Genomic DNA, 23,066 nt, shown 5'->3' with positions numbered 1-23,066 from the left:
CACTGAGCGTAAACCACTCAGTGGGAAGATGACTGTTGGGACTTTTGTGAAGAGAGAAAAGACCACAGAAAGTCATCTTTACCTTCTATGACTTGCCTGACAGCACCTGTCTGTGATACAGAATTAAACCTGTCCCTGGTTTTTAATTCTGCTTCTTTACTGGGAAACAATTAAGGTAGCGGTAGAGGAACTGCCATGTTATATAGTTCCCTGAAAATCCAGGCAACAAGCAGCCAAATGTAGATCCCCCCGATGAAGCTCAAATAATAGCTCTCCTAGCAATGCCACAGAAAAATTAGGAGTTTGATCCTTTGATCGGGTAATTGGAAACACAGCTGTGGCTCTGTCACCTCTCTGCTGAGAAACTAAAGTGTGAAGCTAGACCCAGTTCTGGTTCTAGAGACTAAACTGCAAGACATGGGCGAGGGGTCACTTAAATGCCAGCAATGTGTTTCAGAAATACTGCCCAATGGTGGACAGGCTTATAACTAATCAGGATTTCTGTGCCTCAATCAATAAATACCTATTACCTTTAATTCTTGGTAAAGGAGAACCTGAAAGGCCCTTGGGACCACAAAGTCATCATGTGCAGCTAGGCAAGACATTTCACTGCTTTGGACTCCAGCTTACTCAACAGAAAAATGATGGGGCTGGGAAGATGATCTCTTAAGTTCCCAAAGTTATGAAAGCTCAAGTTTCCAGTCTTGGAGTGAGGTAAGTTCAACAAAAGATGAGCAGATCAAGCACTGGTCCCCTGGAGGTTACCCTGAGGTGCAAGGTCAAGGTGAAGCACCATCTGCCTTGGAAACCAGCAACAAGGGCTGGCCTGGGCCTGGACGTATTAGTTTACAGAGTATTTCTGGGCCCAGGCAATGCCTACGTGGGAGTAGCAGTACAGGAATCCCAGGACAGAGAGGGTCACACACGGCCAGCCTGCAGGGGGAGGACAGAGATGAAACAGTGGTTAGAAATGCCTGGACCAGGACTTCCCACCAGTGTAAACTATCCCCTTTGGAGAAAGCAACTCAAGAAACAACATGGGCCTCAGTTTATGCATTAAGACCTAGTTTATGCCTCCTAGAAAGTTTGCTCTAACTGGAACACCAGCAAGTGGACCCCTAAGTCCCCATTGGGGTCTGCATAAAATGAGGGGTGTACTACTGCACATGCAAATTATGTTTAGAAATAGGAAAAGCTTTTAAAGAATAAATATTTAGAAGACTAAAGCAGTTAATAATCAAAAAAGATGAAAATTCCCTGAGACCCATAGTAAATCTCACAACGCACACTGACCATTATACTGAGTGCCATCTGTAAGCACACAGAAGAGAGAGCCTGTATTAAATATCAGCTTTCAAAAGTCAAAGCTTTTAGTGGTTCCTTCTACAAGTACTTGTCTTGGAATATCTGATGTTCTTTTCTTTCTTCTTTTCAAAAAAATTAACAGTCCTTTCTGCTGAGTATTTGTTATTTAATGACCTCCATGTCTTCTACGTGTTTCACTTATTCAAACATTTACTGGGGGCTTGGGGATCTGGAGGTGCTGTGGAAGGTACCAGATGCCAAAATGGAAAGATTCAGTCCCATGTCAAAGGTGTCTCCCAGTCCGCTTGGAAAAGATAAACACACTCCAGTGGGAATTATGAGCCATGTGCTATGTGCTGGGTAATGATGTGTATGGAGCACACTTAAGCTGGGCCATGTGGAATGAGCAAGAGTTTGTCATATGGAAAGGGACCAGGGACAAGCTACCAGAGAGACCATTTGACATATGAACATCATAGGGCCATCCAAAGAACAGGGATCATGTGATGTGACTACTGCATAGGGAGGGGCAGGCAGGGTAGGGATAGAAGTAGGGAGGAGGCAGGGGGGAGCCACTGAGGGTTATTATAACTCTACCAGGGTCTTTTCTTGCTATGTCAACCATTAGCTGCTATTATTATCGATATGACACAGGTTCAATTGATATGGGCGTAGTGGTTAAGTGTGCAGCTGCTGAAGTGGAATTAGACACAAGTTCAAATCCTGGCTCTGCCACTTTCCAGCTGTGTGACCTTGAGCAACTTAACAAATCTCAAACGTAGAACTAGGAGGGATAGAGCAACTTACTGAATAGTGTCTTACATGGTGTCATGGACAGAGTTGTGTTCCCACTCCTCAATTCATATGCTGAAGCCCTAATCTCCAGTGTGTTGGTACTTGGAGGTGGGGCCTTTGGGAGGTAAATAGGTTAAGATGAGGTCATGAGGGTGGGGCTCTCATGATGGGAGGAGTGCCCTTATAAGAAGAGACATCAGAGAGCTGGCTTCCCCTCTCTCTGTGCCATCTAAGGACACAGTGAGAAGGTAGTCATCTGCAAGTCATCTGCGAGAGGGTCCTCACCAGAAACAAAATTATCTGGTACTTTGATCTTGGATTTTCCAGCTTCCAGAGAAATAAGTGTCTGTTGTTTAAGCCACCCAGTCTACAGTATTTTGTGATGGCAGCCCGAGCAAAGATAAGGATTGTGTGAAATGATGTAAAGACCTGCACGGTGCCTGGCCCGTGGTGGAGCACCAAAGAAAGGGGGTAATCATGGTATTGAGAAGGTCCAGAAGTCTTTCTGCACCAAGGTTAGAGTGACAACAGGGAGAGCAAGCCCTGGTCTTCCTCCTAACTCCTGTCTTCGACTTCCTCCTTAGACTGGCTTGGCACAGAATTTTCCCAGGCCCTGAAGGCAAGAGAAGAAAGGGGAGTAGAGGACCTGCAACAGCCTGGCTGTAGGACCAGCCCTACCATTCCACTTCCCATCTGCTTGTCAGCCAGGACAAGGGTTTCCTAAGGCTGCTGGAAGAAATTATCATAGACTTATTCTCTCTTGCTTTTGGAGGCCAGAAGTCTGAAATCAAGGTGTCGGCAGACCTACCCTCTCTCTGAAGGCTCTCAGGGAGGATCCTTCCTTGCCTCCTCCAGTTTCCGGTGACTCCAGGCTTTCCTTGGCTTATGGCAGCCTTCTTACCTGTGTCCTCTTCTCTATGAAGGATACCACCAGTCATCGGATATAGGGCCCACCCTAAATCCAGGACAATTTTTCCTCAAGATCCTTAACTAATTACACCTGCAAAGATCCTATTTCCAAATGAAGTCACATTCTGAGGTTCCAGGTACATATGAATTTTGTGGGTGCTATTCAGCCCAGTACAGCCATGTAGTTTTTCAAGCTTCAAGATAGACCCATCCTGCCCAGAGGCCCTCAGATCCTTCACCTCTGTGGCTCAGACAGATGCTGGGGGACCTGTCAACACCTGGTCCCCAGTAGCCTCAGGGAGCAGGAAGAGGGGAGAGGGCTTCAGGTATAGGAGGCAGACCCAGACTTCAGCTGTGTTTAGGGTGAGGCATTAGCAGGTGTTTGGTAAACACAGAAGCCAGAGGCTGGCTGCGGAGGTGGGAGAATGGGGATGTTTCATTTACACAAAGCTGGGCCTAGGGCATTGCACAGCTGTGCTTGGCCCCATGGCTGTCAAGGGACATCCCTGTGAAAGCTTCTGCCCAGCACACAGAACTGCAAGGAGCCCTGCCCAGAGGTGAGACACACATGTGTTCAGTCTGGACCAGAACTGGGCCTTGAAAATTCTCCCTAGTGTTACTGCATGCCATGCAGAGAGGCAGCTAGACAGCAGTAATCCTGACTCTACTAGGAGACCCTAGTAGGATCTCAGTTTCTCCATCTACACAATGGGAGGTCAAAAATAAATAAAAGCAGGTGAAATAAAATTAGATCACAGATTTGGTAGCGCTTTTAAAAAGTGTTTCGGAAAGGTAAAGGATTACCTGAGAATTCTCTTATGTATAAACAGCTCATTGGTCTTTTTAATGCATCAGTGTTCCCACAGACAGTAACCCCAGGGTGTACCAGAAGGCTGTCAAGAACCCATTCTCCTTTCCTAACCTCAGAAGTAAGATATGTGATGACAAGGAAAAGACAGATTCCACAAGTCACCCTTCCACGGCATCTAACCAACACTTGACAAGGAATTGCTGTGTGCCTGGCCCTGTTCTAGACATGAACACCTTCCTCTCTGGATGCCTGCAGGCACGAGGTCTTCAACTGCAGCTGCTGCTAACCAAGCAGATGTGGCCCAAGTGTTAGGGGATACTTGGGGCAGAGCGCCCTCTTCATCTGGGCTCAGATAAACACAGGATCATAAAACTGAAAAGAAACTGGGATGGATTGTTATTCTGGCAATATGCCAAGAGTTGCAATGCTACACAGTCATCCACGCTTGTCAACCATGAACAAAAATAGATGGCGTCAAAAAGGGTTCTGTCCTGCCAAAGGAACACTGACCTCATCCTGCAGTCCTCTCTTCCCCTGGCCTTTCCCCACTAAGACCTCTTCTTCCATGTTGTCCCTTCTCACCAGGCTCTCCAATCCTAAGTGTCCAGAAAAATTCCTTATCCCCACATTCTCAAACCCATGCGTGCACACGCGCACACACACTTTCTCTCTCTCTCCATTAATGTGGCTTATAAAGACTGGTGGGCTGTATTGTATTGGTCCAAGGAAAAGATCCTACTTTAGGGCTGAAGCCCCTGCACACTCTGTATATTCACAGCTAGACCCCCAAAGTCAATGATTTGTGAAGCTTCCTGGTGGGCTTTTGATATCTGGACCTAACAAGATGCAAACAGGTGAACAGTTTGAACCGGCAAACAGCAAGGCAGCATTGAAGATATTAAGAACAGGGTGCTAGCAAGTCAGACAACAGTTGCAAAAGATTGGGGGATATGGTTAATAGGACATTATTTAACAGATATAACTAAATGCATGTAAATAGGATTCAACTAAGAGGACCAAGGCAGGTGTATAATAGATGGAGTTAATAGGATGTAGGTGGTTGTATCATGATACTGTTAATAGGATATGGTGGGTTGTACAATAACTACAGCTAATGAGAGACAGGTAGGACACAGAGAGGAATGGCTGTAGCTAATAGAAAGTGAGCCGTGTAATTTTACTTGAGGTTATTAAGGCTGAGCCATTCTCTGAGCAATTACATCAGTATGAAAGGGCTGGACAGGCAGAGGCTCAGGACACTGAAAGAAAAGACCATTATCACACAGGGCCATGAGAAGTCAAAGGATATGTCCAATGGGTTTTCTGGAAGGTGAAGGGATAATCAGAATAAGAAGCTGGTATAATGAAAAATATTGTTTAAAAAGTAATGTTGTCAACGAAGAGTAGCCCCTACTCACCACAACTAGAGAAAGCCCGTGTGCAGCAACGAAGACTGAATGCAGCCAATAAATAGATAAATTTATTTTTTTTAAAAAGTAACATTGTAAAATGGTGTAGCCACAGTGGAAAAGAGTATGGAGGTCCCTCAAAAAAAAAACCTCAAACATAGAATTACCACATACATACCCAAAAGAATTAAAAGCAATGCTGGAGAAGGTGTGGAGAAAAGGGAACCCTCCTGCACTGTGGGTGGGAATGTAAACTGACGCAGCCACTATGGAGAACAGTCTGGAGAGTCCTTAAAAAACTAAAAACAGAACTACCATATGACCCAGTAACCCCACTCCTGGGCATATACCCTGAGAAAACCATCATTCAAAAGGATATGTATCACAATGTTCAGTGCAGCACTATTTACAATAGCCAGGACATGGAAGCAACCTAAATGTCCATCAACAAGTGAATGCATAAACATGTGACACCCATATACAATGGAATATTACTCAGCCATAAAAAGGAATGAAGTTGAGTTATTTGTAGTGAGGTGGATGGACCCAGAGTCTGTCATGCAGAGTGAAGTAAGTCAGAAAGAGAAAAACAAATATGCTAAAGCATATATATAGAATCTTAAAAAAACCTGGTACTTATGAACCCAGTGGCAGGGCAAGAATAAAGACCCAGACATAGAGAACGAACTTGAGGACACAAGGGGGGAAGGGGAAGCTGGGATGAAGTGAGAGTAGCAGTAACATATATACACTACCAAATGTAAAATAGATGGCTAGTGGGAAGCTGCTGCATAGCACAGGGAGATCAACTCAATGCTTGGTGATGACCTAGAGGGGTGGGATAGGGAGGGTGGGAGGGAGGCTCAAGAGGGAGGGGATATGCAGATATATGTATAAATACATCTGATTCACTCTGTTGTACAGCGGAAACTGGCACAACATTGTAAAGCAATTATATTTGAAAAAAGATCTGAAGAAAAAAGAATTAAAAGCAAGCACTAGAAGAGATATTTATACACCCAAGTTCACAGTAGCACTGCTTACAGCAGCCCAAAGGTAGAAGCAACAAGCGTCCACTGACAGATGGATACACAAAATGTGGTCTATATAATAGAATATTAATCAGCCTTAAAACAGGAAATTCTGACACGTGCTACAACATGGATGAACCTTGAAGACATCATGCTAAATGAGATAAGCCAGTCACAAAAGGACAAATACTGCAAGATTTCCACTTACATAAGGTACCTGGAGTAGTCAAATTCATAGAGACAGAGAATACAATGGTGGTTGCCAGGGGCTGGGAGGAGTGGAGAGTTAGTGTTTAATGGGTGTAGTTTCAGTTTTATAAGGGGAAAAATTTCTTGACATGGATGCTGGTGTTGGTTGCACAGCCATGTGAATGTACTTAACACCACTGAACTGTGAACAAAATGGTTAAAATAGTAAATTTTATGCTACATATAATTTACCACAATAAAAAAATTATGCTGAGTGAAAGAAGCCATCAACAAAATAATACATGCTGTATTACTCTACTTATATAAAATGTAAACTGATTTACAGTAACAGAAAGCATATTGGTGGTTGCCTGGGGCTGGAGCAGAGGGAGAAACAGATCACAAAGGGTCACTAGGAATCTTTGGGGATGATGAAGATGTTTTGCATCCTGATTATGGGACTATTTCTCAGGGTATATACAACTGGAAAATACAGTAAATGGATATAGTTTACTGTGCATAAACAATTTCTCAATAAAGTTGTCATAAAAAAATTTTAAAGGTGTTCTTGGAACATCAGCAAATCACAGACTTGCAGTACTCTGCTGTAACGTCCTAGGCTATATATGCCCCAAGGTATTCAAACAAAAGATGCAGGAAGATGCAATTAGTTTCTTATAATGATGCTGGGTCTTCAGTTCCTTACCTCCCTAGGGGAAAGAGGACTTTCCGTGTATGGGACTGAACACTGGGCTCCCCTAACCATGCTTCCACTGGGGCCTCTGAGGAGGACGACCAGAGGAACCCTTAGCCATGCAGACACATTCAGTGGCTGAATCAGCACAAGTCCCTGTCCCGGGGAAGAAATCAATCCTTCCTAATGGGAGAGGAGTTAACTGAGTTGCTGAATTGTGTATGAGCTATCAATTACCCCAACAAAGGCTCACTCTGCTGTCAGGTTCGGCAACACTGCTGAGCCTGTGACCATCATCTTGACTCTAACAAGGCTTTTTCAAAGGCCACATCCCACTATTAACCATTTTTAGAAGAAAATGGCTGGTGACCAGCATAAGAACAAACTTTGCAGTGAAGCCTTCTTCCCACCCTTCCTTCCAGTCCACCAGAACCACAGTCCCTGTCCACATGTGAGTCGTTTACAAAGAACACGCGATCTCAGTGAATCCTCACAACACCTTGAGATAGAAATTACTAACCTATACTAATATTCTTTCTTGAAGCTGTATTGCCTCAAAAGGGCCCAGAGTCCACATCCCAAGACCAGGGAGTCAGGCTGAATTCTACTTGGAAAGTAGTCTGAAGGACTTGCGTCTGTCCTTTAGTTTTACCTACAATTATCTGTCACTTATCTCCCATTAACAATGCCCCAGCTTCCTCCCTCCATCCACTCCGGCACGTTTTCTAGCCAGAGGCTCTGACACCCTGTTGCCCGCTATCCCTCCTGCTCACCCACTGCTCAGTTGTCACCTAGTTAGGTCACAGTTCTCCTGAAGCCTGAAGAACATCTTGACCTTTTCAGCTTGGGTCCCTACAGCTGGATGGATAGACTCTCACCCCCTGGCCCCATGAAGCAGCAATGTCACCCAGCGACTCACAGCCATTCTAAGAAAGGGAAAAGAGGAACTTCACATCCTAAGAGCCATCAGACTACAAAGGAAACAAGTCTCACCCCCCCAGACACACTCGCCTTGGCTGGAACCTAGAATACAAACATGAAGGGTGTATCATGACCATCAAGGGCGCTAACATATCCATCCATATCCCTGGGATGCAGGTGCATATTTCACAGCCCGCATCACCATCTGGGTGAAGACGAATGTGAGACTGATGAATTTCAGCCTCAGAGAGGGCCTTTGTAAATGGGCAGGCTTGGAGGATATCCAACAGGGAAACGGAATGAAGAGGTGATTCTTGGAGATGCTGCAGAAGACAGAGTCACAGGATGTGGTGACTAATGGATTTGGGGGCCAAAGAATATATTGCCTCTCAGTGACCCTGAGCACTGCCTCAGACAGTACCCTCAGGGCTGACACCAGCTGGTGCACATCAGAGAGATCATACCTTATGCTAATAGACTGATGCGCTACCCTACTAGTTAGTAAAAGCCATAGTCCCAGCCTCCCTTCAGAAGGACCTGTCCTCTGATATAACATCCAAAGGGGGAACGCCTGGTTCTCTGGGGACTCTCGGACCTGCTCCAGCACGTAGCCACCATCTCTTTGAATGGACTGCTCTGTGCCCATGCCTTACCATTTGTTAGACATTTTGAATCCCCGCATCCTACATATATATTGCTCTGCCTTGGTGGCATTTTCTACTCTAAGGCCAGTGGAGGTTGAGTGTTTCTTTGCTGGGAGAACCAGCTCATGCATCAGACTCTAGTCCCAGAGGGGCTGGGTCAGGATCTGAGAAACACCAGGGCACTCTCTCTGCACCACCCCACTGGCTTCACCACTGTCATCTCATTAATTATTCAGGAGGACTTTATATGCTGTCTTCATTAAAGCAGCTCGCTCCTGACAGCACTTTACGTTTGACAGCACTCAGATCTGATGGGGGAAAATGATAGGTGCCTCGGTAGCTTTATTTCAGTCTCATTTACCCTAGCAGCCCCAGCCCGGAGATGCTTTGGAGCCATTTATCAAATGGTCCTGAGCCTGCAGACCTTCCCTCACAGCTCAATTTAGAGCTTTCGTCTTAATAAAGCTATAGGACAGGTGCCTTTTCTCATCCAAGGGCTACCTTATCGAAGGATACACAGCAAGAGCACAGCTGCCCAGGCTTCCAGGCCTGGACACTGCGGGGTCTGTTTGCAAACCCATGGGCATGTGGACAGAAGGGCTAAAGAACAGGCTCTTGCTACTCTAAGGTTAGAATAACAATTTCTTACCTTCATGTACTTTATAAACCAGGGCCTCAAATCCAGGTTTTGAGGCCTCGGTCCTTTTTCAAAAAACGCTCAGCTGCCTCTTTCACATCCTCTCATGAGAAAGAAGAACTAGATGGTTCTAATGTGTTCAAAATTGAAGCATGAAATCCTAGGGCATTGGTTCTCAAATATGAACCCACACCAGAACCACCAGGAGGGCATGTTAGAATGCAAGGTCCCATCCACCAGAGTTTCTGATGCAGGACGTCTGGGTGGGCCTAAGATTTGCATATTTCTACCACGATCCCTGGTGACGTGGATGCTACAGGTCCAAGAGCCACCCTTCGGGACCACCGTCCTAGGCGACTCTGCAGAGGGCTGAGGGAAGAGCTTATACCTGTTGTTCACACACTGACTGGGCTCTCTCTGGAGCAGAGGGGATGGACGAGCACTGCGCGTTACAGGTCCGCCAGGTGCTTCACTGGGTGCACTCCGCATCCTCACGGCCACGTTCTCAGGGGGCTATTACTGGCCCCACTTCATGGAAAAGGAAACTACGGTTCAGAGAAGTAGAGCAACTTTCTGGAGGTCTGGAAGGTAACTGGTCATCAGGTCACACTTGGAACTCAGGACTGCGTGGCTCCAAGTGCGCTCGGCCACGTAAAGCTGCGACCGGCCTCAGACCACATGAGGGAAAGGCTCACACCAGGGACCCACCTCCTAGCCTGGTGCCTTTCCTGTAAATCCTCCGCCTCCAAATCTTGCTTCGTTCTTCTACTCATGGTGCTCAGGAAGCAGGAAGCAGGAAGCAGCAGGTTCATATTTTCAGGCATCATTGTCACTAACTCGCTCGGTCACCCCCCCATCTCCAGGGTGCTCAGTTTCTCCATCTTTGTGATGGGGGAAAAGCAAGCCTGGAGGAATATGTTTGCACCCCTCATGGTGGCAGCTGCCTAATTTAGACTGGGGTCACTGAGGAGCATGTTCCCAGGGCCTGGATGGTCTTTTATTAAAACTGTCAGAGCCACAGTTATTTGATTCTGGCCACGGGCTGAGCCTCCACAGCGCATCTGGCTGGGAAACACAGAGGAAGGGGTGACTCTGACCCCCCTCAGGGGGCTTCCTGCCATCCCGAGCAAGAGTCATCTGCTGGGTGCTGTGGGTGCACGTTAACTGGCACAACGGTGGTCTTTAATACATCTTATTGTTCCCGGTCAATTTCACATCCTGATGAAGCCAGCCTGTGCTGTGTTTTTCCTCCTTCCCCACCTCCCAGCACAAGCCCCGTGGACAGGCGCTCACTGAAGCGCTTGCTACCATAAACCAACACCATTTCACGTGGAACTGAGGAAGTGGGGAGGGCAAACCAGGGCCACTTTTTCTTATCCTGACAGCGCGAGGAGAAGGCGGGGCTGAGAAAACACGTTTTCTTCTCTCCAGGGCCAAATGGGTGGGGGGCGTGCTTTCGAGAAAACTGTCCCTGCCGCTGCTCCTACATCCCAAACCCCGGCCACACTGGGGCCAGAGGCTGCGCAGTTGGATCATGCTTCCCAGCTGTTTCTCTTCCTCAACGTGTTTTGTTTTGTTTTAAACAGACTAATTAGGGATATTGTTCATTGTTAATTCACAACCACACTACCTAACACGGCGGAGACTGCCCAGCAAATGAGCTCATGGAAGCCACTTCCCGCAAACAAAGGGATGGGGTGCAGTGTGGGGCAGGCGCCCTTGTCACATGGCCCTGACAACCACTCACCCACCTGGGCATTTATGAAGCACCTACCGTGTGCCCAGTGTTTAGATGGGCAGGCTCGACACGTCACATGAGCAGTCTGAGCCTTCATCTGAGGGCTGTAAGAACGTGCCCCTGAAGGCTAAGAGCACGCTCTGGGCCCCCAACTCTCCGCCTAACCTTGAGATTTGGTTCTACAGCTCCGCATCCAAACGTGCACATAACGGAAGGTTCAGGGAAACAGAGATGACAGACAAGATTCTCAAACACCTGGGTCATTTGGTAGTGTATGTATGTCAATGCTACTCTCACTACATCTCAGCTTGTACATAAAAAAACAAAAGAAAACGAAAAAAAACGCCTGGGTCAGCCGGGATGATGGGCTAACACTAATAAGCTGACATCGCACTAGGATAAAAACGGCCGAGCTTAACGGTTTTTGTTTTGTTTTCTAATCGAACCAGCCACATATGGGATGGCGGAGTCTGGGAACCACATCACGGCAGGAGAGGCTGACAGACCTGGCAATGTTTATCTGGAATCACAGAGACTCTGCAGAAGAGAAAAGAAGTACCTGCAAATATGTAATAGTCCACCCTTTAGAAGCAGGATGAGGAGACGTGTGCAGGCCCCAGAGCGGGCGCTGGGCAGGGGAGGGATACTCTGGAGGCAGAGAAACCCTCTGGCAGCTGGAGTCCTCCATCACTGGAACGGACTCAGGACACCCTGAGCGTCCCCGTCCAGGGGAAGGCAGCAGAGGCAGGACAGGCGGTGAGGGGATTCCTCTTCTGAACTGGAGGTAGAATAGGTCTGAGAGTCTATGCATCAGCTTCTTTCTTCCCAGGTCACTGGGACCAGGGCACCCATGGTAAAATGGTCAATGAATAAACATACATGGGTACATGAGTACTTTTGAGAACTCAGTCACGAGACTGCCAAATCCCCACTACAGGTAATCAAAAATGACAGTTGCTGCAAAATCCCTGATCAAGAAACCCTATGTATGTACGGACCTCTATCTTCCCAGCCCGTGGGACATGCAGCCAATGCGCAGAAGTGCCCACAGTTGAAGCATCACCTACACTTGTGTGTGTGCCTGGGAGAAGAGGCGCCTGGCAGGTACTGGCTGAGAACACCTAGACTTTAACAAAGGACAGAGAGGCAGGAAGGCCACCCTGGTCGTCCTGCTTCCTGTCACTACTAAAGGAATATACCAGGGAGAGATGGAAAGGGAGAGAGCACGACACCTAAACCATGCGAACCTCTGAAAAGGTGATGTCAGCAGATCTGTCTGACATATTCTTTTCCTAAAGCAGTTGTTAGATAAATGAGTCCAAATTATCTGACCTCAATTTCTCAGCAAAGAATGACCCAATGATAAAAACCAAGCTCCCGGTTGGGGGTGGGGGGGGGGGCAGTGCGGGTAGTGGTGACGGTGGCGACAGCGGCATCTCTCCCCGGAGCTTTCAGAAGCGACAGCGGGCTCTCAGGTCACTGTTCTGGGAGGGAAAAGAAATACAGAGGACTCCATAGGGCCCTCCCATCAAACCCTCATAGCCTGGGGACCCAGGGCTCTGCTGAGGGTGAGCAGAGAGGCACCGTGCAGCCCCACACCATGGCGGCTCTTCCTCTGCTGCAGCGTACGGCTATGGGGCCATGTGCGAGCATGGGGCAGGCACAGCCACCTGGCTCTGGACAGTAGCCATGGTCACTGCTGCTGTCACTGCAGGCCGCAAGGCAAACATGGGTCGGTGAGAAGGATGTGTGTTCAGCCTGAGAGTCAGAGAAAGCACATGTGTGAGTGTGGACAGTTTCGAGCAAGTCTGACCAATTCCAGGCACCATGTTTTACAAGTGACACTGTCACACAGAAGCCACTTCAAGGAGAGTCTAGAAGGGCTCCTCAGGGTGGGCATGCTGATAGGTTTAGCCTGGAAAAAGGCCACAAGGCCACGTGGAAAGAGAATTAATTAGGCTTGTTCTATGCCACTCCGGAAGACAGAACTGGGGCCAAGAGGTGGAAGTTAGAGACAGATTTTGGCTACTACCAAAAGGAGCCTGTAACATTTACAGCCTTTTCATCCTGAATTTCCATCCCTATCATCATTCAGAGGATGGCTGCCTCTGATGAGAGATGGGACCAGATGACCCCTCCAAGGCCCCTTTCAACTCTTAGAGATTACAGCCCTGTAAAATTCAAGTCCTCAGATCATCTCCCCTGCCCCCAACCCCAGGAAAGGTACAGACAAAGACTGAAATTAGACTAAAAGACCACTGCAGTCAGGAGCAGGGGCATCCTGTCTGGACTGGGAACAGAAAGCAGGGTTCTAGCAACCCATGGAAATGTCACGAGATATGGCAGATTCTTAGCGAGGTGCCTGGGAAGGTATTTATCTGACATGTAAAGTGACTCAGACACTTTTTTGGTTACAGAGAAAGATGTTTTTGTGACTTAAAGATCCCATTCCAAAGGAACACCGTGTTCCCCTCAGGCTACCGACTCTGGCCAATGGCCCTGAGGGTGGGTCTGCCTGGGACAACAAGTAGGGACTGCTAGATGCCGAGATTTGTGCCCGGCTGCTAAGCGTCCCTTCTGGCACTCTGCTCACCTGGGCAGCCTGGACGTACCTGATCCCATGCAAACCTTTGCAGGGAGCAAACATTCAGCAGTCTCACAGCGGGTGCTCACAGGGAAGCTCTCTTCCTCACCTGCCCATCTGCTCAGAATCAAACACCTCAAAGCAGTTTTCTACAGGGCAGAGAAGACAGGGCAGAGTTCTGCTGAAGTGCAGCCAGGGAGGAGCAAGGCAAAGGCACCCTGGATCTCTTGGGGATGTTAGGAATTAACTAATGGTAATTAGCTGTAGTCGCTAATAAGGTATGAGCACCCTTCCCCGCTGCCTCCTCTGAGCTTCCTGCTCAGCCAGCAGGAGAGGCGGGAGGCTGGGACCCTTCGGGGAAGCTTATCCCACTGTTTACTCTCTTCCCGGTAGTCTCCACATGGGATTAACTGTAGGCCTCCAGGGAAGGGATCTCAGTTGTCGCAGTTTCTGGCGTGGTTCTGTTTGTGACCTCAGAGCACACTATTACACTCTGGACTTCTCGCAGAGTTCCCAGATGCTGCCTTGGTGTGGGTCAACTCAGGGCGTGGAACCAGCCCACAATGTGCTTTCTCGGATTCCTCTAAAGTGACATGACAGTGTCTCCACGAGTCAGCTCTATGGTGTGGATCTGGACTTCCCGCCCATCTGACCCATCACATCTATTCAATTCTTCCTAACTTGTGTCCCAGCAACGGAGCTTGAAGTGGTGATGCAAGACAGGACTGTGGCAGTCCCCTCTCCCATGACACCCCTGGGTGAGGGACTGACCTTGGCTGTTGGCATCTTTGACTTCAGAGCTTCCATCTCCCTCCCCTAGGGGGCTGCCCTGTGCTCCATTTGGGAAGATTTGGGTCCGTTCTTGCTGTAAGGGCTGGGAAGGATCTGATAATAAACTAGTCATCCTTGTGACTCATCATTCAATATTACTGAGTTTCCTGCTACATACAGGGCACTGGGTTAAATGCTAGGGATACTGGACAGATTAAAAGGCTAACTTGCAGTTACAGATACAGGAATTCCATGTAAAAAAGATAAGTCATGACCTCGGGGTGTTTCCCAATGTGGAAGAAAAATTTTCCATGTTCTGGGCATAATGTCAAGGGCTAGTAAAATGGTGTAGGAAGAACTAGGCTCTGCGCTCAAAGAGCTCCATTCTGGAGAAGGAGGACCCAGAGCACCGACAGCCTGGCTGTGGAAGACACAGCAGCAGCGAGGGCTAAAGAAATGTGGACTGCTTTGATTCTGACCATCACCAGTGCATGAGCCAGAAGGGCCAGCCATGGCTAACTATTCCACTCTCCTAAGCGCATACCTTCCAGTAATTTCCATCCTCTGGATAAATCCTCCCTCAATGGAAGAAGGCCTCCTCCAGTAAGACTGTCCATCCAATAAGACTTAGGATGGATTTTCTCCCCAGATTTTAATCTGTTTATTTTTTGACCAGGTAACACATAAAACAAAATTCAAATGTACCAAAGAGTAACACACAATATAAAACTCAAATGTACCAAAGAGTAAGCAGGGAAAAGTAAACCTCCATCCTCCCAACCCCCATGTCCAGTCCACCCAATTCCTCTCCCTAGGAGCATCTGTTTCCAGTTCCTTGTTGCTACTCCCAGAGATATTCTATGCACACAGAAGTATAACATATATATCCGCACACACACACACATATATATTTTAAATGGTTTTTAATTTTTCATTTTGAAATATGTATTATTTTGAACACAAATACGACACACACTTCATTTCCTTACTTTCTTAAGGTTTTATATATTGGGGATTGCTCAATGTAAGTACATGTAATGCTGCTTTATCCTTTTTAATGGCTGTGTAAATTTCTAAATTTATATACCATAATTTATTTACCAGACTCCCTCTGATGGGCATTATGTCCATTCTAATTTTTGCTAATACAATGTCACAATGAATATCTTTGTATAATATTGCATTTCACATGTATGAAAGTATATGTGAATGACAAATTCCTAGAAGTGGAATCGCTGCTGGGTCAGTTTTGATAGATATTTCCAAACCATTCCTTACACAGGAGTTACCACTTTATACCCCAAACCAAATGCATGAGGTTAAACTTTTTGATCTATGCTCTCTGGTGCTTGTAATTTGCATTTCTCTTATTGCAGCTGCTATACAAATATTGACTCAGGTTGTAAACCTGACACTAATATAATTTTATATGGTGATGACACCTCAATAGAAAAAAAAAGAGTGAGGTTGAGCATCTTTTCATTTGTTTCAGGGCCATTTGTGTTTCATTTTTCTGTGAACTGTCTATTCAAGTCCTTTTCCCACTTCTCTACTAAGTTGGTGCTTTTTTCCTCACAGATTTTAGGGGTGAGAGTGGTTACTACTGTACCCAGCCTGAGGGGTGTTCTGCAACCATCAACAGGAGTGTGAGGTCAAAGGCGCTGAGTCCGTGCGTAGCTGGCCATGGTCAGGGACAGGCCTGGGTACAAGCTGCTGAGATGGGAACAGTCACCCAGAGCAATCAAGGGGCCCCCATGCTGGTATCCCTGCCCAAAGAACACGGCCGGCACCGGGTTCCACCTTCTGTAGCAGCTTGGTGTTCCACGGTTTCTGAATCTTTATTAAGTGAAAAAATCAAGGCAAAGTTCTTTACTACTGGCATCATAATCTCTGCAGAGAGTTCCCAGTGAGCCAGGCAGGAAAGGCTGTACACTTCTATTCTCCCTCTATACAGCCCTTCAGCTGGGAGCTGGGGCAAGGCTTTATTTGCCTGCCTGCCTTCCCTCTCTCCTTCCTTTCTTTCCTTCCTTCCCTCCCTCCCTGCTCTCTCCCTTTCATCCATCTCCCTCCCCTCCCCTCTCTTCCTTCTATCCATCCCATCCTCTGCTCACTTACTACTGAATGGTGGGGCAGGCAAGGCTTTGCTCCCTAAGCCTTTTCTCATGCATCTCCTAGTATAGCTGGGCGAAGTGTATCTAGCATTTATTCCAATTACTTATCCTCCACCCCCTGATAATTAGGTCTTCCTTCAGTTCTGAGCCAATCACAATGGATGGAAACAAGGATTATGTAAATTAGCCTCAGCCACACCATGCAATGGGCCTCAGGTCCAGGGTTCTGGCCTTTTGCGAGCCTCCCATCTACTGCTCTACTAGCCCCTTCTCTGGGCTTCCCTTACCGCCAACCAAGCCCTGGCCTAGAGACTACCAGTGGCAAGTCCAGATGCCTGCTTATTACTGTGAAACCGGGTTTTCTATGTTCCTCTCCAGGATGGTCCAGGGCTGGTCATTAAGCTTGTTTTGCTCCTCAATTCTGAGTAATTTCTTCTAGAATGGAGGAGGAAGAAGAGGGGAAGAATGGACTCCCTGTTTTCAGTTCTTGTCAGTTCCCTCCAGCACTAGAAGGAAGCAGTGGCTCCAAACTCCAGCTTCTACTGACACTCTCAACCACAGCAGCACTCAACTCCCTTAAGGTCTAAGAACCAGCCACAGCACCCCTGGTCTGAGGTTCAAGCATAAGCCAGAGGGCACCCCTCAGAGATCTGAACACCAGCTACCAGGGGCCTCTTATCTGAGCTTCCACAGTCCAGTGATCCCAACCCTTCCTTTTTATTTCCCCAGCCCTAGGCTTAGTAACTGCTTTCTACAGTTGCTGATATCTGGGTAACTTCAGGGTCCCTTTTTGCTCTTTCAGTCTTCTAACACTTGTGTATTTCCCTGTATTAAATCCCTCTGTTTGAAATACCTTGCATCATCTCTATTTTCCTGACTAGATCCTGACTTTGTGCATCACTTAACTCCTAATTTTAGCCCGGATTGTGAAGAGTGCACCCTGTGGTAGCAGGAGCATTAGGGAAGAAGAAACAATAGTCATGTTGAGTCTGGAGAGATGAATGGGGGAGACTGCCATACACAAAGGAGGGACCCAGGATTCTGGGGGTTCACCCTTTGAAGAGAATCAGAGAATCACCTGGAGGGGTCTCATCCAAGTATCATTTCTCCCATAGTCAAAGTCATGATCTGTTGTGGTTTTTTTAACTGCTCCAGGCTCCACTCTGAGCTGGTTCTTCTCTCCCCCACAGAGATGAGATTGTATGGCTCTCAGGAGACAGTTATCCAGGGCTTCCCAACACAACATTTAATCAGTAAAATTTCTTGTAGTGAGTTATCGTCTCTTTCTCTTTCTGAATTTATCATATGGTAACATGTCTTAAAAAAAAAAAAAAAACTATATTTCGCCCTCCTGGATAAACTAGAGAAAGAGTGTGCCATGAAGCAAATAAGTTAATGAAAGACAGACTTGCCCAGTGCCCACATACCTCCAGCTCATTCCCTACCTTCTTCATCACCTTATAAGGAGAGAAGGGTTCAACAGTTTATCTTGTCTAAATTAATAGCTACACAGGGATATCCAGTTGATCTAGAGAGAGATCAAAAATGCCTTTTGTCAAGAAATAAAAGCAAAAATAAACTAGTGGGACCTAATCAAATTTAAAGGCTTTTCACAGCAAAGGAAACCATCAACAAAATGAAAAAACCTATGGAATGGGAGAAAATATTTGCAAATGTTGCGACCAACAGGAGGTTAATAATATCCAAGATATACATACAGTTCATACAACTCAATCTAAAAAAATAAACAACTCAATCTAAAAATGGGAAGAAGACCTACACAGACATTTCTTCAAAGACAAACAGATGGCCAATAGGTACATGAAAAGATGCTCAAAATCGATAATTATTAGAGAAATGCAAATCAAAACTACAATGAGGTATCACATCACACCCACCAGAATGGCCACCATTAAAAAGTCTACACATGATAAATGCTGGAGAGGGTGTGGAGAAAAGGGAACCCTCCTACACTGTTGGTGGAAATGTAAATTGGTGCAATCACTATGGATTACAGGATGGCAGTTCCTTAAAAAACTAAAAATAGAGCTACCACACAACCCAGAAATCCCACTCCTGGGCATATATCTAGACAAAACTGTAATTCGAAAAAATACATGCACTCCAATGTTCACCACAACACTATTTACGATAGCCAAGACATGGAAGCAACCTGAATGTTCATCGACAGATGAGTGGATAAAAAAAGATGTGGTGTATATATATATATACATGCACACACAATGGAATACTACTCAGCCATAAAAAAGAATGAAATAATGCCATTTGTAGCACCATGGATAGACCTAGAGATTATCATACTAAGTAAAACAAAGACAAATATCATATATCATCACTCATATGTGGAACCTAAAATATGATACAAATGAACTTATTTATAAAACATAAATAGACTCACAGACACAGAAAAGAAACTTATGGTTACCAAAGGGGAAAGGGGGTAGGAGAGGGATAAATTAGGAGGTTGGGATTAACAGATACAAACTATTACAAAATAGATAAGCAACAAAGATTTACTGTATGGCCCAGGGAACTACATTCAATATCTTGTAATCACCTAGATTGGAAAATAATCTGTAAAAAACATGTATATACATGGTATAACTAAATCATTTTTCTGTACACCTGAAACTAATACAATCTTGTAAATCAGCTATTCTTCAATTTAAAAATTTCCTTTTGTCCAAGAGCTTCCAAACATTCTGATAAGAGTTTGTGTTGTAGCTGAATTCCCTTAAATGGATTTAGAGTTGGGTAAATAGAAGTCCTTCTCATTATGTTTGCCTTTCTAATAAAAAGAAAAAATGATCAGACTATGCTCTCTCCTTTGTTACACGCAAGAACACACCTATAGTCCAACCTGTTTAATGGAATCTTTAAAAATAAATTTTAAAAAATCCCTTCTACTTCCGTCCTCTCTCTAGGATGAGGAACCACCAAGCAGAAAGGAGTAAGATTACCTACCTCCATGGCTGGGCCGGCTTCAGGAGCCAGAACTCTCACCCCCAGAAAAGAGCCCTGACCTGGGACTCAGGAGTCCTGAGTCTCACCTTATGTTAGCTATATATACTAACTTCATGTTAGCTACATATACTAATTTCTCTGAACCTCTTGTTTTCTTTTCTTTAAAACCAGATTTAAGTCTCCACTCACAAGATCATTATAATTCTCCATTCATTCAGTAGGATGCCTGAAGAGAGCAAAACTCTGGCAAGAATGTACTTAGACTTCTCAAAACTCTAAGTCCAAAAAGGTTTCCTTATGCCTAAAACTTGCCATCGAACAAGTCCATTTCTGGCTTGCAGAGGTACGGAGACACAAACCCGGAATATATTCCGCCTGCATAAACATTTTGCTATTTTGTTGTTTCCAACCCCAAACTTGCTGCTGCTATTTAAACCTATCATCCTCTCAGCATCGCTGTTTGTCAACAGCATGATGTTTGTAACACCAACTTAGCTCCCCATGCCCAACATTTCAACACTCTGCTTTCTCATTTCCCACAAGCCAGACAAGCTGGTTGACACCTACATATGACAGGTTAAGGTCATTCATGACTCTGACCCTCAGGTGGCCAATGCCAGAGACACATGGAACCTGAGGCAGCCACCTTTCAGACAGGGTGGGCAGTGTGGATGGCTCCAAGCAGCCCATCCTCATAAGTGGAAAAATACGGCACGTCCCACTCTCTGAGGGTCATCTTCTACAGAAAGGTCTACCACGGCCATGGCAAGCTTTGCCGCTAGTACCACCAGTCATTGCTGTATTCAGTGGAGGGGGCCAGCACTGTGGGGGAGCTACCTCGGTCTGACCCACTCAGGCCTTATGTAGGTTATTTTTTGGGAGCTGACATGAACCCACAGCTTGTTTTGTGAATTCCTTTGTAATGATGCTATGCTTAGACTCCTGGAAATGAGTCTGCGTTCCTAAGCCCACTTAGACATGGGGAGAAAGGGACTCCTATGTATGCTGGGTGGTCAGAGGGCACCCAGAATGGGATTCCAAACACTGTCTGAAGACAGCCATGTATCTGAGGATAATCCCCATGTACTACGAACTAGAGTTGAACATACAGCTAAATATACGCTAAATATCCCTCGTACCCTCCTCAAGTATTTAAATGGCTGAGGCAAAGTTTATACAGTTGGGCTTATTCCAAGGATTTAAGTTACTGGAAGCTGTTTCATATACCTCAATTGGGTTACTTAACACAAAATTCAACAGTGGTAGATGGCTGAGTCTGAATAAATTATAGAATCATTATGCTGGGAAGAGTCTGTTTTTAAAAGGCTCAATTCTGGTGTCACTTTAACTGAACCACAAATTCCCTGAACATTTCTGCATGCAGGCAGGTTAATGCAAACATTTCGTAATACAACCAGATTTTGCATTTTGCATAATGCACTTGCAGACCTCCGTGCATTTTACAATTAATTCTGCATTTTGTATTAACACACGTACACACATACAGCCACTAATTTCTCGATAGAACAAATAAATCCTCCCTTGGAGGAAAAAAAAAAAATCCTCCCCTGGATGGAAAAAAAAAAACTGCTGGAGAATGCATATGGTGGTATGCATAATCAATCAGCTTGTGGGGCTTTACACCAAATGCATATGGATTTAGGGTCTTGGGATAACAACCAAATAGCATTGAATAAGCAGATTGGATATTAAGGGCAAGACTGAAGACTTTATCGATGAGTAATGAACCCAGAGCAGTGAAACGACAGCAGAAAAAAACAAATGCTGCCAAGATGGGGGGAACATTTTCCCCACCACCGGCCCCGCCAAGTACACACCCAGGGGAGGAAGGGCCTGAATTATAAATGCATGGCTTCAAGTCTCCCCAGCCAAACATATGCTGACTATATGTTCACAGTAGTCCTCTGAGGATTAGCACAGCAGCACTCAATGTGCTTGAATATTTGCATCTGTGGTTGCCCTGCAGAGCACCACCATCCTCTGCAAAAGTGCTTCAGATGTTGAGAAATGATGATGCCACACGTGCACCAAGAAGGTATAAAAAGTTGTATTACTCACATAATGAGGATTTCTGGGGAGAGCAGGCACTCAAGCCATTCTGAAATGGCCTGAGCAAAGGGAGAGGCAAACGGCTTTGGTTTCTATTGTGGATGGCAGCAGGGCCAGGGTGAGCAGTGGCTGGGTGTGCATGGTTGGAACTTGCCACCAGCACCCAGGGAGGGAGAGAGTCCGTTTTCTTGTTGGCATGCCCAGATATGCGACACAAGGGGGTGAAGGAGGGTGGAGCTTGGAGGCTGTCAGCAGTCGAACATCAAAAATGGAGCCAGAATATTTATTATAATCTTCCTATCTTCAAGCTGTCATTTGGGGATTTAAAACCCTACTCTGAAATTTACCTACTGTGTGACTCAACCTCCTTAAACTCTTTCCCCATCAGTAAGAGTTGTGTAACATTTAAAATAAATGATGTCACACATATCAAAGTAAACTGGCCCATTGCCTGCATATAACAGACACTCAACAATTGTTTCTGAAGCTCAATCTGGAAATTTAAGAGAAAAAAATCTGTTTCCTTCACATAGTTCTGTCTCTACCCTTAGTTTGTGTTCTTATGCAAACCAAAGACAGGCCACCAGCTCTCGAAAAGACTCTTGAAACTATTTAGTAGAGATATTAGGATAAGAGGTTAAGAAAATGGGAGTAGAGAGGTAATAACGCTGGTGGCAGTGGGAGGAGCAGGAAAGGTGGTGGTCAGCGCACTGCAGAGGGTGACTCTCCCAAGATGTGTCACAGAACATGTCTGTCTGAGGCATCTCTGCTTGTCAGAGTGACAGGCAGGTATCCTGGCAAGACAAAGTTCACTTTACCCGGTGGGGTGAGTAAGGACAGGGAATGGTATTATAGACTGAACTGTATCCCCCCCAAAGATATGTTTAAGTCTTAATCTCCACTACCTTAGAACGTGGCCTTATTTGGAAATTCAGTCTTTGTAGACGTAATCAAGTTAAGATGAGGTCATAGTCAATTGGAGTGGGTCCTTTTAAAAAGAAGAAAGAGAGACACTGAGATAGACAGTCAGGGAGCCTGCCATGTGATGACAGAGGCAGAGATTCCACTGATGCAGCTGCAAGCCAGGGGACACCAAGGGCTGCCGGTTACCACCAGAAACTGAGAAAGACAAGAAAGGATCCTCCCCAGGGTCTCAGGATCATGGCCCTGCTGACACCTTCATTTTAGACTTCCAGCTTCCAGAACTGTGAGAGAATAAATTCTGTTGTTTAAGCCACCCTGTGTGTGGTACTCTGTCACATCAGTTCTAGGGGTCTAATAAGATAGAGAAAAAAATCATTCATTATTTTCAGTTTTTTTTCCTTCTTTGAGGATTTGAGTGTGTAATTTTATTCAAAATTGGAATAACTGGAGATGCTGAAGTTTTTTGTTTTAGAATAATGACCAAATTGTAGATCTTTATGTATTGCCAATTATCCTTTAATTCCTCAAAATTATTTTA

The 23,066-nt window shown here is 45.7% G+C and overlaps 1 protein-coding gene across 7 annotated transcripts in view; it reads right to left on the bottom strand.

Annotated features, from left to right (window-relative positions):
- Positions 1-502: 502 nt before the first annotated feature.
- HHAT (hedgehog acyltransferase) overlaps positions 503-23,066 on the bottom strand; it is a 324,736-nt gene continuing 302,172 nt past the window's right edge. For all 7 annotated transcript variants that reach the window (XM_057727696.1, XM_057727697.1, XM_057727698.1 and 4 more), the window contains one exon: positions 503-933. In XM_057727696.1, coding sequence (XP_057583679.1) covers positions 842-933 — 92 coding nt within the window. In that variant the 3' untranslated portion in view covers positions 503-841. The remainder of the gene's footprint in view (positions 934-23,066) is intronic.

This window comes from Hippopotamus amphibius, chromosome 3, assembly GCF_030028045.1.
Source record: "Hippopotamus amphibius kiboko isolate mHipAmp2 chromosome 3, mHipAmp2.hap2, whole genome shotgun sequence".
NCBI classification, from domain to species: domain Eukaryota; kingdom Metazoa; phylum Chordata; class Mammalia; order Artiodactyla; family Hippopotamidae; genus Hippopotamus; species Hippopotamus amphibius.
Note: the sequence above shows the minus strand (reverse complement) of the source record. Positions and strands in the feature narration are given on the sequence as shown.